General features: G+C 47.5%; 1 protein-coding gene across 5 annotated transcripts in view; it reads left to right on the top strand.

Moving 5' to 3' along the window:
• LOC103746136 (core histone macro-H2A.1) overlaps positions 1–13,159 on the top strand; it is a 66,254-nt gene extending 53,095 nt beyond the window's left edge. For all 5 annotated transcript variants that reach the window (XR_001872821.2, XM_008848357.2, XM_008848402.2 and 2 more), the window contains exons 7-9: positions 892–981; positions 3,572–3,746; positions 12,387–13,159. Coding sequence is in view for 4 of the 5 variants with exons in the window: in XM_008848357.2 (XP_008846579.1) it covers positions 892–981; positions 3,572–3,746; positions 12,387–12,552 (431 nt within the window). In the remaining variant the exon portion in view is untranslated. The remainder of the gene's footprint in view (positions 1–891; positions 982–3,571; positions 3,747–12,386) is intronic.
• Positions 13,160–13,485: the final 326 nt, after the last annotated feature.

The following is a 13,485-nucleotide window of genomic DNA, read 5'->3' as shown; positions in this document are numbered from 1 at the left end:
CTGGCCACCTTGTTTGGAAACTTGGCTTTCATAGCCAGGAATGATGTCTTAGCAAATGTATAATTCCAGAAAGCATAGTGCTCCTGACCGTTGGTTGGTTGTCTCTAAAAATCTGATCCTAAGCAGCTAACCATCCTTATTTCCAAACTTTGATATAAAACCAGTTCATCTTTAAGCTCTGCTTCTGACGCTGCCCTCCTTTCCCTAAAATGATTCTGAATCGTTAGTGTAATTAAGAAAATGCTGTCTGAGGCCATTATTTTTTCTTTTTTCTTTCTTTCTTTTTTGTTTTTTTTTTTGTTTGTTTGTTTTTTTGTTTTTTTTTTTGTTTGTTTGTTTGATTCACATATGACACCAGAGCTGCAAAATAGGACCTAAGCATATAATGTTGGCCCCAAATGGAAATGCTTTCTCCTGGGCCTCCTGCCAGAAGAGCTAGCTGCTTGATAGGAGCATGCTCTGCTGTTGCACAAACTTCCTTATTTGGGACTTCTCCCCTGAGATGAGAAGAAAACCCTGGGCAGCCTTGTAACCACTGGAAGCCAATGCCAGCCGATTTCTCAGTGCCCATGGAAAGTGTGCAGGCCAGGCATGTTTGCCAAAAACAGACGTCTCCTTTGCATCTCTGACATCACCAGTCTGAATCACCTCCAAAGAGAGGGCAGCAAAGGTAGCTAGAAGAAGCAGTACTGCCAAGTGGCCCCTGGCTGAGAGCAAGTTCCTTCTAGATTTCCCCTCCCCGACCCAGCCAAGGCATAGATCCTGTTTTGCAGCCTTGTGGAAATTTAGCTCATTAGACCATTTAAAATATGCAATCACTTGACATGCTTAATGTATGTATGTGTGTCATAGACATGGTTGGCACTCTGACCCCACCCTGTCCTTGCCTAGGAAACACTCTGGAGAAGAAGGGTGGCAAGGAGTTTGTGGAAGCTGTTTTGGAACTCCGGAAAAAGAACGGACCCCTGGAAGTAGCTGGAGGTGAGGTGTGGAAACCACCATACGTGTCTGGGTGGCATGCCCAGTACTGGGGAGGGACTTAGAGTTCAAGGTACTTTGCAGAGCGGCTGTGTCTCCTAGGTGGAAAAGCCTGTCAGCTTTACCACTCACAAGTGTAGCCCATGCAGATTGTCAGGGGAACTTAAGGTTCATGAAAACCACCTTAACATTTTAAATATTATTTAGTAGCTCCTATATATTTGGTGTCTAGACCTCAAATTTGAAGGAATTTTAGCTGAGTTTGACAGATGTGAGAACTGGGAATAATCGAGGGTGATACTGAGCCTGCTGGTGAGCAATGCGAATTCATTTTCACTCAGTCAGCTATTTTTAATAGGAAACAAGCTCCCAAGCACACATTTCTATTTTCCACATCTACCTTCCTTGGTGGGAGAGGGAAGAAAAGGATTGCAGATGTGCCTTGAGGGGAGCAGTGCCGAAATCCAGAGGTAGAGTTTAAGTTTTAGATTTTAGATGTTCAGCAGGTCATGAAGGACAGGGCCTCCTGGGTCTCAGAGGTGAGAGCCCCTCCATCCTAGCTGCCTGAGAAGAGATGACCCTCCCTTTCCTTACTTCAGGCTCTGCTTTTCCTTATTTATTCTGCAATCCCTGATGCCCCTTCATCAAGTCCTGCTTGTCTTTTAAAAGTTAATCTTGAGCTGGGTGTGGTGGCGCACACCTTTAATCCCAGCACTCGGGAGGCAGAGGCAGGCGGATCTCTGTGAGTTCAAGGCCAGCCTGGTCTATATAGTGAGTTCCAGGCCAGCTGGGGCTACAGGGAGACCCTGTCTCAAAAAGACCAAAAAAAAAAAAATTAATCTTGACTAAATGTGGATATTAGTAATTACTACATGATGTCCACATAGGCCCTCTCAAGCCTTGCCCAGGGATGAAATATCACCTGCATCCTGGACTAGTGTCAGGGCCTAATAGCAATCAAATCTGAGCTTGTGTCCTGTGATATGCTACTTCTGTTTTCCCATAGGGGCATGATGGGCTGAACATGATAGGCAGTTCCATCGAAAGCCCCCCTTGTACAAGGGAAGACATAAAGACTGATAACTCCCCACCAGGAGCAGCTGGCCTTTCCCATGTACCCTTATTCATGCTCCCATTTGAGGATGGTGACTTTTGGCACAGGATATGTCCCCTCTAATGGGAGTCAGCCTGGTGCAACCAGAACTGTGACTGTGGCAAGCCTGTTAGATTTAGTATGGTTCAAAATACTCCTTGTTTTAATATTTTTTGGTTTTGATTTGAACCTTTTTGTTGTTGCTAGTCTCAAACTCCTGGGCTCAAACGATCTTCCTACCTCAGCCTTCCAAGCACTGGTATTATACCTACCTTAAAAAATCTTGAAGAGTATCAGGAAAGGGGCTGGAGAGATGGCTCAGTGGTTAAAAACACTGACTGTTCTTGCAGAAGACCCAGATTCGAATCTCAGCGCCCACATGGTAGTTAACAACTGTCCGTAACTTCAGTTCCAGGGGATCCAACAGCCCCTTCTGTCCTCCGTGGGCATTGCATGACACAGGCGCATTTACCTACATGCAGGCAATACACGAATACACATAAAATAAAGTAATAAATAAAATATTAAAAAAGAAAAGTATCCAGAGAATAAAACCTATTCCTGCCCAGGGGATATCTGTTAGCATGTTTCTTCCTAGCTCTTTCCCATTCATCTTAGGGCCAACTTCAAAGGCAGTAGTCAGCCCTGAACATGTGATACCAGTGAACCCAGCCCCTAAACTGTCAGATTAGAGCTTATTTCTGTGGTACCATAAGACTTGCCACAAATCGTTTTTCCTGCAGTGTCTTCTAGTGCCACAACCTCAACCCTTGCCCCTGGGACAGTGCTAACAGTGTTCACCAAAACATGAGTTTTGCCCACACTCAGCCAAATCAAGAACTTTGAAGTAGTGGGTGGAGATGTTAGCATGAAATGCTGCTTGAACCCACTGGCCTGAGAACTGCTTTCTTTGCAGAGCATCTTGCAGACAAGTTTCTGGGAACTGCTACAGGAAACAGGAATAGGCTAGTTAAAGCTCATGCATGCAGCAGAGCTAAGGCTGTTTCCTTAGATCTGACAGAGAAGTAGACTGCCATGGATATATGTAGCTGGAAACTTACTTCTCCTCCAGGAAAAGAAAAAGTTGTATCCTAAAGAACCACTCTTTTTCTGCCATAGTGGACAGGATCAGTAGCCATAGAACCCAGGCTGCCACTCCAAAGAGAAGACAATGACTACAGAGAGGCAGAGCTCCTTTAAAGGCTCTCAGGACATGGCATGGTATTGCATGACTCTGATTACAGCACTTGGGAGGTAGAGGCAGGTGAATCTGGTAGAGGCCAGTCTGATATACATAGGGAGTTCCAGTCTAGCCAGGGTTACCTAGTGAGACCCTATGAGCGGTTTCCATCTCAAGCTGATGTCAGAGTCACAGCATGGCAGGAAACTGCAGTCCTCTTTGGACATAGGCCTGCGTGGAAGATGGGGGACACTAGAGAGCAGCAGAGCAGGTGTGGGTTTGGCCTCTTGTGACATGTAGTTCTGTCTTATCCCTTCTAGCTGCTGTGAGTTCAGGCCATGGCCTACCTGCCAAGTTTGTGATCCACTGTAATAGTCCAGTTTGGGGTGCAGACAAGTGTGAAGAACTTCTGGAAAAAACGGTGAAAAATTGCTTGGCCCTAGCTGATGATAAGAAGCTGAAATCCATTGCATTTCCATCCATTGGCAGCGGCAGGTAGGGACACAGACATGCCATGATGTCAGTCATGGATGTTTCTCTGCAGTCATGGTCCCTAATTGCAGAGCTGTCACTTGCAAGCAAGGCCTGGTAAGGCTGCCTGCAGGCCCTACTTCCTCCAGAAGTGCAAACAAAAGAATGCAAATGTAAAAAATGGTGGGCTGGGGCTAGAGAGAAGGCCCAGTGGTTACCATGCTTCCTGTTCTTCCAGAGGACTCTGGTTTCCAGCATCCTTGTCAGTGGCTCACAGCTGCAAGCTGCCTGCAATTCCAGCTGTAGGGGATCCAACACCCTCTTCTGGCCTCCACAGAGGCTTGCACAGACATAGCATGCACTGACATACATACACATAAATAAAAAAATCTTTTAAAAAGTGGTGGGCCAATTAAAGAGTTAGATCTAAAACTTTGTGACAGCACTTGTCAGCCCAGAGGAGACTATAGAGACTCTGCCCCAGAGAGGGTTTTGGAGGGGCACTGAGACCTGGTTGAGAGAACAGGACATTGGGATTGCAGGGGCACTAAGAGAATGACCTTTCCAGAATTGACATAGCAAAGTCCTTTAGCTCCTTATGTTTTCATTCCCCAGCATCCTTTATCTCCCACTCCATGGCTCTAGGAGAACTGAGGGCCTGCTGATGAGGTCAGGGTACAAGTAGAACTGAGGAAGAAAATTGGGAGACAAGGACTTAGGTCTGGGCCCTGCCACTCACATACCCCAGATATACTTACAAGGCCTACTCTTTGCAGTCAGAGGGCCAGCCCTGAGGTAATTAGTATAGTCCTTCTACAGTTGAGTGTGGAGGTCAGACTCAGCCACAGCCCACTCCTCAGGTCTCTGTTAGGCAGTGTTGGGCTCAGCTGGAGTCAGGTCCTGCCCCTGTTTTGCACCAGCTGATCGATGGCATATAAATAAACCATCACTCTGAAAAATAGGTATTGTTATCCCTGATACAGCATCTCAGGGCTATTCTGGAAGGTAAAGGAGCCTACAGTGAGTGAGTTCTTTGAGAGCTCTTCACTATGGTATGGTGTGGAGTAGTGCTTCCCAAGGTAGCAATGCCCCAGAGGGCATCAGAAATCATGTCCTCTCTGCTAGGGCTCTAGGCTACTAGCCTCTGGAAGACTCAGGATCAGGTGTGAAGCATAAAGAAGAGACTTTAGAGCCTCTTTGAGCAGCTGGGATCATAAGGAGCCCCACCTGGGTGTCTGTATTAGCAGGTGGTATGGTCTGGATGGAGTACCTGCTTCCCTTGGGTAGCCCATACATACCAGCTTTGAGATTTCTGGGGTCTCTGCCTGTCTGTCTTACCTATACCCAAGGAAGGAAGGGAGGGCTGAGGGCAGTAGCACTGATGTCCCAATCCCCATACTGTGCTATCTTTTCAGGCAAGCCTGAGCAGTCCTCAGGGAGCCTCCACCCTGTGGGTTTAGAAAGCAGCTCTTTACCAGACATTTTCTTTCACTGTCATGGAAAAGATAGAGAGCAGAGCCTCCTACTTTCCCTTTTGGGCTGCACTGAAATCCCACACCTTAAGTGATAATGATAATAGAAGCTTTGAGTAGACTTTATGTTTGGCGGAGGTCAGGCATGACTGTTGAGACTCATCAGACATCCCACCATAGGAGGATGGGAGGTCTCTGGCTGTTCTTGACCCTGTTTCTCTGCAGCCTTCCATTGCTCCTTACTGCAAAGGCACCGTGAGCTGGTTCTCAGCCTGCTGTGCTAGGCATCAGAGGCCTCCTGGAGCTGGGGTTCCTTTGATGAAGGTCCCTCAGTCCTCAGCACTTCATGTGGGTGGCCTCCTTGGACCTCTGCACTGAAGGACCAAAACTAGGCTCTACAGTGTGTGGGCAGGGGTGGAAGGATTCCTGAGTAGAAGATAAGTGAAAGCTCAGGCCTGTGCCTGAAGCCTCACACATACCTGCCCATACACTCCACGTACACTGCACTGCCAAAGCAAAGGCACAACCCAGCTGCATGGCAAAAGCTTGGGGACCCCTGAGAACATGCTTATTGCTGTAGGTGGCTATCTGCATTCTTAGTGACTACACACCTTCATTCTAATCTCTTGTCAACATGATTCCTACATTTCTTTCTTTTTTTTTTTTGGACAGTCTCGCTGTAGCCCCAGCTGGCATAGAACACAGTATGTAGACCAGACTGACCTCAATCTCAGAGAGATCTGCCTGCCTCTTCCTCTGCTTCCCAAATGCTGGGATTAGGATTAAAGGCATGAACTGCCATGCCCTGTGGCACATAGATTTTATTTTAAAAATCAATACCAGAAAGCTGAGCATGATGGCTTGGAAGTAATCCCAGCTCTTGGAAGACTGAGACAGGAGGATTGCTGCAAGTTTGAGGCCAGCCTAGACTGCAGCATGGGACTCTGTCTTGAAAACAAACAACAAAGTCAGCACCAGAGTTGAAACATCCCAAAGCCCTTTCAGTCTACTCTGAGAGCACCTGGAAACTCAAGTATAAGGTCATGGGCACTGAACTTGCCCTGGAACTTTGGATATGTGTTATATAGGTGCTAGGGTCCCTCCCAAAATAGATTCAAGACCCTTTTTTTAAAAAAAAAATTTTCATAAAGTACTTTTGAATCAGAGCTTAAATAGCCATATTCCCTGCTTTACCCACCTTCCATGGAAGGTCTTTTTTTTGGCTTTGTGTTGCTGTGCTGTGTGACCTTTAGTAAATGAATCAATTTCTGTGTTCCTGGCCTTCCTTAACAAGTGAGGCCATAGGGACTACCCTTCACAGATGGTTTTGAGGCTCAGTTAATTAGTGTTTCAGATGCACTTTGATCTACTCTGATGAAAGGTGCTTCCGAAGAGCAAGGCAATAGGAGCCTTTATTGGAGGTAATAATTTCACGCTCTTTCATATGGCTATTGGGAAATTTTTAATTGAAGCATAAAAGTAATTCCCATAAAAGAACATATGTTATTACAAACTTATTTACATTTTTTCATGGAGTAAAAAAGTTTTTTAAAATAATCAATGGGAAGCTTTTAAGAGGGCAGAACGCCAAAGGCAGCACATGTGCTGGGCTCCCTCACCACATCTGTCAGGCAGACCTCGTCCCACAGCCATGCAAACAGCTGCCCTTGCTTTCATGAGGAAAGAATGGGATTACACCAGGCCAGCCAATAAATCACAAGAGGTTAGGACGGGAAATAAAATGGCTTGTTTGTGGCATCCAGTGTCTCTGGCATAGAAGTCATGGGGAAATGCAAACAACAAAAGTGCTAATACTGAAGAGCTGGGAACACTTTCCCCAGAAGGTTGGTTATGGCCTCTGGAGGTACTGGCCTGCTTTCACCAGCTTCTGGCCTTGACTGGGGTCAAATGAAACCCCTTCATGTAACCCTGACCTTGGCCACCATAGTCACAATATTAATGCACACCCACCTCTGTTGGACATCAAGAGGTGACTCCTCTTAGGGCAGCAGGCAGGGACTGGCTGGTGTGGGGCTTTGACTAAACTTCCTTTAGATTTATGAGCATACAAGGAAAACTACTTTGTGCTTTTTAAGCTACCATTTATGGGTATTCATTGAGCCCCAGGCGCTGCTAACCCTTTTATCTGTACTATCACCCAGCAATGCTGAGGAGTAACACTGTTAAATCCATCCACAGGTGAAGGAGCAAAATTTAGGGGTTATGGCATGCACCTAAGGTCACACAGCTTGTCTTTGGCAGAGCCAGATTTGATCCCAGGGCTCTAGGCTCCAAAATTTGTGCTATGAAGCAGGCTGGACCCCTGCACACCGCTCTTTGTGCTGCACATGCACTCTGCACACAAGGCCCCATTCACATGCTCACTGTGTGTAGATTTTCCCCAGAAGCATGAAGCATCTCTGTATTCCCTGAGCTGCCAGGGAAGCACAGCACCCTCCCTGGTGGCACCTAGGGCATGGCTTTAAAGGAGAAAGAAGAGGAGCAGAACTGACCTTGAAGGCCTCTAAGCTTACAGGAATCCCACATGGGCTGTTTGGAAGCCCAAGAGAGCCTCTAGCTGTGGTGCACAGAAGCCACCGTCATCCCTCTGAACATCCCCTTGGATGCCATTGCTCTTGGCTTCTCTAAAAGGAGTAGCCTCAGCCTGGGGCAGTTTCACACAGTCACTCAAAAACTAGACAGAATGTGGGAAAATGGTAAAGGCCTGGGAGCAGCCATAATGGTACAAGAGACCTAATCCTAGCAGAAGTGTTTTTATAGGAGGTAACAGCCATGTCCCTACCTTACCCAAGCTCCCAAAGCTCCCAGCCTGTCCCTACAGGACACCCACCTGGTCTTTTCCATCCCCAGGATTTTGGATGCTGTCTGAGGTTCTCTGAGATCCCTAGGGGGCCTATTCCCTTCATAGCCTGGCCCATCCACTCCTAGGCAGTGACCTTCTAAGAGCAGGGCTGGTAAGTCCTGGCAAGATCCACAGGAAAGGGTTCTGCAGATTAGAGCTGGAACCTGCCCTTAATGTGGCCCTTGTGAACCCAGCCCTCCACGTACCCAGGCAGGATGACCTTTCTGTGTGTATGCCCAGGCCATCACAGAGCAAGCTGACCTAAGAGGGCACAGAGAGAGAGAGCCCTCAGGATTTCCTTGCACTAGCCGAAGGAGACTGGGGCCAGGCCTCTGGAGAACGGCTGTTCCAGACACTGTAGGAGTCACTCCAAGGGAAGGTCATGTGGCTCTAGTCTACACAAGACTGGCAGAGAGATCAGTGGCTAGCTCTGCTTGGGAAGTGCGTAGCTTCAGAGGAACTTGAGGTCTGCGTGGTGGACACAAGCCACACATCAAGTCGGTTGAGAGTGAGGAGGGAGCCCACAAGTGGCTGCAGCAGTATCTCCTCCCCATCCTCCTCACTGCATATGCTCTGGAAATGCCTGTTTTCCACTTGAGGAAACCAATGCCTTAGAGAGGCTTATACTCTGCCAAGGGGCAGCTGAAATTCAAACCTGGATCACCTCCAGAGCAGAAACCCCGAGCCTTGTAGAATCTGCCCAAGGTGAAGAAGAAGGCAGAGACCTTGCAAGTTGAAATGGCCATTTAGAGTAGAGCCCAGGCAGCTCCCCCAGAGGCAGCTGGCATGGTACCAGTCAGCCTGCACCATTCATGCCAGCAGCTGGGCCTATAGTTCTAAGAGAGCTGCGCATCACACACTGGATGATAGCTCTCTGGCAGCCTGAGGCCTGCACTGGTTAACCTCATATAACTGACAACAATAGCAGTCATAGGTGTCGGGCCTGAGGTAGGGGAGGCAGTACTCTACCCTGTAAACCTTTAGAAGGATCCCAGGAGACTGTCCCTTTCTAGCTTGAGCCTGGACCACACCCTGGTGCAGGCTGGTCGTGCCACTGCTACCCCCACCACCAGAGTATGGGGTGGTGTGTGAATCGGTCTGAGAAAGCATCATATTCAGCCATTTTGTTTACCAGTGCTTCTTTCTTGGGCAGCTAGGAAGCATTTGGGGCCATATCTGGAAAATACGAGGAAAACCTCTGCCTTTGCTTTTTCTCCCTGGCTGCCCTCCCAGTTCCATGGCAGGGCTGCCGCTTAGTATGTGGCTTCATAGAACAGAGGGGTGACTTGATCAATAAAGAGTTTTTCTGGAAACAAATCCAGATGCATAGCTGCCTAACGTCAGGCCAAGGCAGCAGGAGGGTATGCTGGGGTGGACACTACTGGTCCTAACCACTGATCCTACCTTTTCTTAACTATCAGACTCACCCTGTGAGCTCAGATTATGAAATCCATCCCTGCTAGCTACATGTAGAACACGGTTCTCAAAGAGGGACTGCAGACCTAAGGGGCAGAAGCTCCAGGTAGAACCCAGCAAGCTGTGTTTGAACAGGTGTCTGTAATGCTGTTACCAACTACAGTTGGAGAATTACGACACAGAGGAACAGAAAGGAACCTTCCCTCACTGACAGCAACATTCCCCTTTTCAAGGGCTACAGCAAAGGACTAGAGAGCTCTTGAGGGTCTCTCAGAAAACACTGAGCCAGCTAAGATGACCACCACATTTTTGGTACTCCAAGAAGGCTGTAGCTTTGCAATCAGTAGGCAGAGGGACTGGGGCCACAGCATGTATTTGCATCATAGCACTCCCCCGCCCTGCATGGGCCAGATGGAGCTAGATTGGAACTGGAGGCCTGGCAGACCAGCTGACTGAGCACATGTAGAACACCAGGTTGTAACCACTTGACTACAGGGCACTGTTGCTGCAGGCAGTTCCTCAGGCCCTCCCCCATCCCTGCTCACCTAAGCAGAAAGAAGACATGCAGGGCATCCTTACAGGCAAAGCATGGTGCTAGTGAAGTGTAGCCTTACAGCTCTCAGTTCTCATCTTCCCAGGTCATTCTGTGGCCTGAGCTCTACCCACTCTAGTAGTTTTCTTTCTTCCCTTGGCCTGAGTGCAGGCTGCTTGCAAGACATGGGAACCCAACCACAGCTGGAAGCAGCTGTACTACAGGGAATATGCTCTCCACAGCTGAAGATCAAGTTTATCTCCTCCAACAGTTCCTCTGTGTTCCTCAACACCTAGGAAACAGTCATGGCAGCTGTGCCCAGCTGGCTTTCAGATCTGACAGGGCATGGGTGCTTCACCATAGGCCACTGTCTCTGTCACCCTCCAGTCAGGCTAGGGCCACTGGGGTCACTCTGGGAAGAAACCAGAATGGACTTGAAGCTCTGAAGTGTTCTCATTGGTTGTGCTGTATATAGATGTATTATATGGCTGTGCGTGGAGGGGCCTAAACCTGGATCACATCCCATTAGTTGCCCACATCTAGGGAAATGCCCTGAGGTGAGACCCTTGCCTTCTAAGAATGTGCTACATTCCTGAAGCATGCACGAATACCTGGGTCTCCTAAGTGAAGCCATGCCTACTGCAAAGCTAGTCACACAGAACAGTGTTCAGTGGCCATGTGATGCCCTGCGCACTGGCAGCTGTGGAATGTATGTCTCCCTAGGTGCTTTAGTATCATAGGAACATGGTACAGAAGATGAGAAGTGCTATGAACACATTCTCACCACACATCTCTGCAGACCACCCCACCTAGTAGTAGTAGGTGCCCCACCCAGAGGAGAGGACCAGTCAAAGTGGTAGACACCAACAGGTCCACAGGTTCAGGCAGAGAGGACTGTAGATCTACCACTGAGCAGAGAAATGCCTGTGAAAGTTGCCCCAAGCCCTCGCCCACTCTCAGTATCTTTAATTGTACAATGGGCTCAGTATGGGCAGCTCCAAGCACAAATATTTCCACCAAACCAGGCAAGCTGCCACTCCTGCAGGTGTCTGGGTTATATGTATGCAGTGTTGACCAGCAACAACATCCAGTGCTAAGCTTCTCATCTTTAGTTCACATTCTCACTAAGTTCTCAGCCCCTATCTCTAAAATATGCCTCGTGACATTTACTTTGAATAAAACCACATGTCAGTTGCAGGACACTGGCTTGGAGTTTTAGATGATAACCCTGAAATCAAGAGAGGCTCCTTGCCCCAGAGTTCTTGCTCTGTACCATAGTGGCTTTCCTACCATTTGCTGTGACTAGCTGATATGTGTTAGGATGCTGGGCCAACAGCCCTTGGAGCCATGACACCATGAAGGCCAGTAAGAAGGATGTTTCAGCATTCAGAAGTCAAGGCCTACCCAGAGACCCCTAGGCTGACACCCATAGGGAACCTTAGCAGCCCCAGCAGTGAGACTCATACAATGCTGATGCCGTGGACAACAGAAAAGAAACAAGTTTGTGCTGCCTTGGACAACTCAATGCATACCGTCCAATACTCTCCAGCTGCTTACTGCCGACTTCTAGAATGTTCCCCGGGTCCTGCCTCCTTGGAAAGTTTTCAGAACACTTCCTGTGCCTGAAGATGCCAGGCTGTTGTCTGTCTTTCATCTTATGGGTAGTTCTGTCTGGAGAAGGATTTTGGTTTCAAATAAGTGAGTTTTGCATGTAGCAAACAGAAGTAAAAGAGCAGGTAGCAGATAGATAGCAAACATCAGACCGGGCCCTTAGAACACCGAGCAGAAATGACTGGAAGGCCAACTATGCAAGCAAGCAAAAGAAAAAGAACAAGTAGCAAGCAGAAGATAGGTGGCATCAAATCAAGCACAACATCCAGCAGAAATCTACTGTGAAGACCGCACCAAGTGTAACTGTAGTCCCCAATTGAGAGAGTTCTAGGCAGGGTGCCCTCTCCATGAATGAGCTTCCAGCTTCTTGTTTTCAACACAGGCATTTTTATACCATGGAATGTGAGCTGTAACCTTGGTCAAGAGTACAGTGTTTTTAATACTCTTGGGCTGTTATCTCTTCTCCTTTCTCCTGTGTCCAAGGGCCAGCCCGCTTCAGGACAAGGAATCTCGGGGACACTTGAGATAAATATGCTTGAGTCTGAGACATGGGAGAGGAGTATGTTGAGCCGAGTCCACTCTTAACAAGTACAAGCAGCACATGACCATTCACTAATAAAATTTATAGCCCATGGATTTTCTTACACCTGTTGGGGAGCACCTCCAGGGTTCAGTGGACCCTGACTCAATGTGAGGACCCTGTAGGAGGTAGCCTGAGGTGATCTCACTGTGGCTGCCCCAGATGCTGACCATTGCATTCTCTTCTACAGGAATGGGTTCCCGAAGCAGACAGCGGCCCAGCTGATTCTGAAGGCCATCTCCAGTTATTTTGTGTCCACCATGTCTTCCTCCATCAAAACCGTGTACTTTGTGCTTTTTGACAGTGAGAGTATAGGCATCTATGTGCAGGAAATGGCCAAGCTGGATGCTAACTAGGCCAGTGTCCCCAGAGCCAGCCCATACCATGTCCCCTGCCTCCAACTGGAAAGAAAGAAAAAAGGAAAAAAAAAAAAAAACCCTTCATTTTTACTGGGAGGCAGGATCCATTTTGTTTCAGTTTTGCTCATCTAGGGAAAATAAGGTTTTGGTTTCCAGTTCAATTGTTTTTGACCTTCTAAAATGTTTTTCTGTTAGCACTGATAGTTGACATTACTATTGTTAAGCACTGTGTTCCAGACTGTGTCTGACTTAGTGTAACCTAGGAGATTTTATAGTTTATTTTAATGAAATCCTGATTGACGCAGAGTGGTGGGGAGGATGGTCTCTTTTACATGTCGAAGCAGCAGGAAACCCCATCTGTAACCATGTGTTGTGCTTTATTGTACACCCAGTGGCGTTCTTTTTACTATTATTTTTCCCCCCTGAGAAGAAAAATCATGAATTTGCAACAGACCTAACTTTTTGTTTACTTTTTTGTCTTAATGATGGATTTGAAAATGAAAAATTTTAAAGACAGAACAGAATCTGTTGTCCTTAATTATATTTGCAATTTGAAATTTGTATGAATTGATTTAGTAAAATGTTAAGCTGTTGTTTTGACTGACATGCTTTGAGTTATTGTGCCTGTGAGTCATGAACCCTAGGTCAGTCTTCCTAGTTACAGGGTATGGGGCACAAAGCCCATATCCAGGAGGCTCCACAGTGGCCCCTGTGCTTTGGTGGGTGGGTGGGGCATCTGCTGGCTCCAGGGGTTTGTAGAGAATCAAAGCAAAAGATTTAAATCTCATGACTGGTCAGAAGTGTCAACTCCATTTCACAGATATGGAAGAGAATGTACCCAAAGCCACACAGGTGACATGTGACAGGCTCCCTCAGAGCCCAGGACTTCAGATTCTGAGCCAGCGCTCTCCTGCCATCTAGGCCCTTTAG

Source organism: Nannospalax galili, unplaced genomic scaffold, assembly GCF_000622305.1.
Source record: "Nannospalax galili isolate Female #2095 unplaced genomic scaffold, S.galili_v1.0 scaffold1830, whole genome shotgun sequence".
NCBI lineage: Eukaryota > Metazoa > Chordata > Mammalia > Rodentia > Spalacidae > Nannospalax > Nannospalax galili.
The sequence above is the reverse complement of the archived record's forward strand: the minus strand, read 5'-3'. Positions and strand labels throughout refer to the sequence as shown.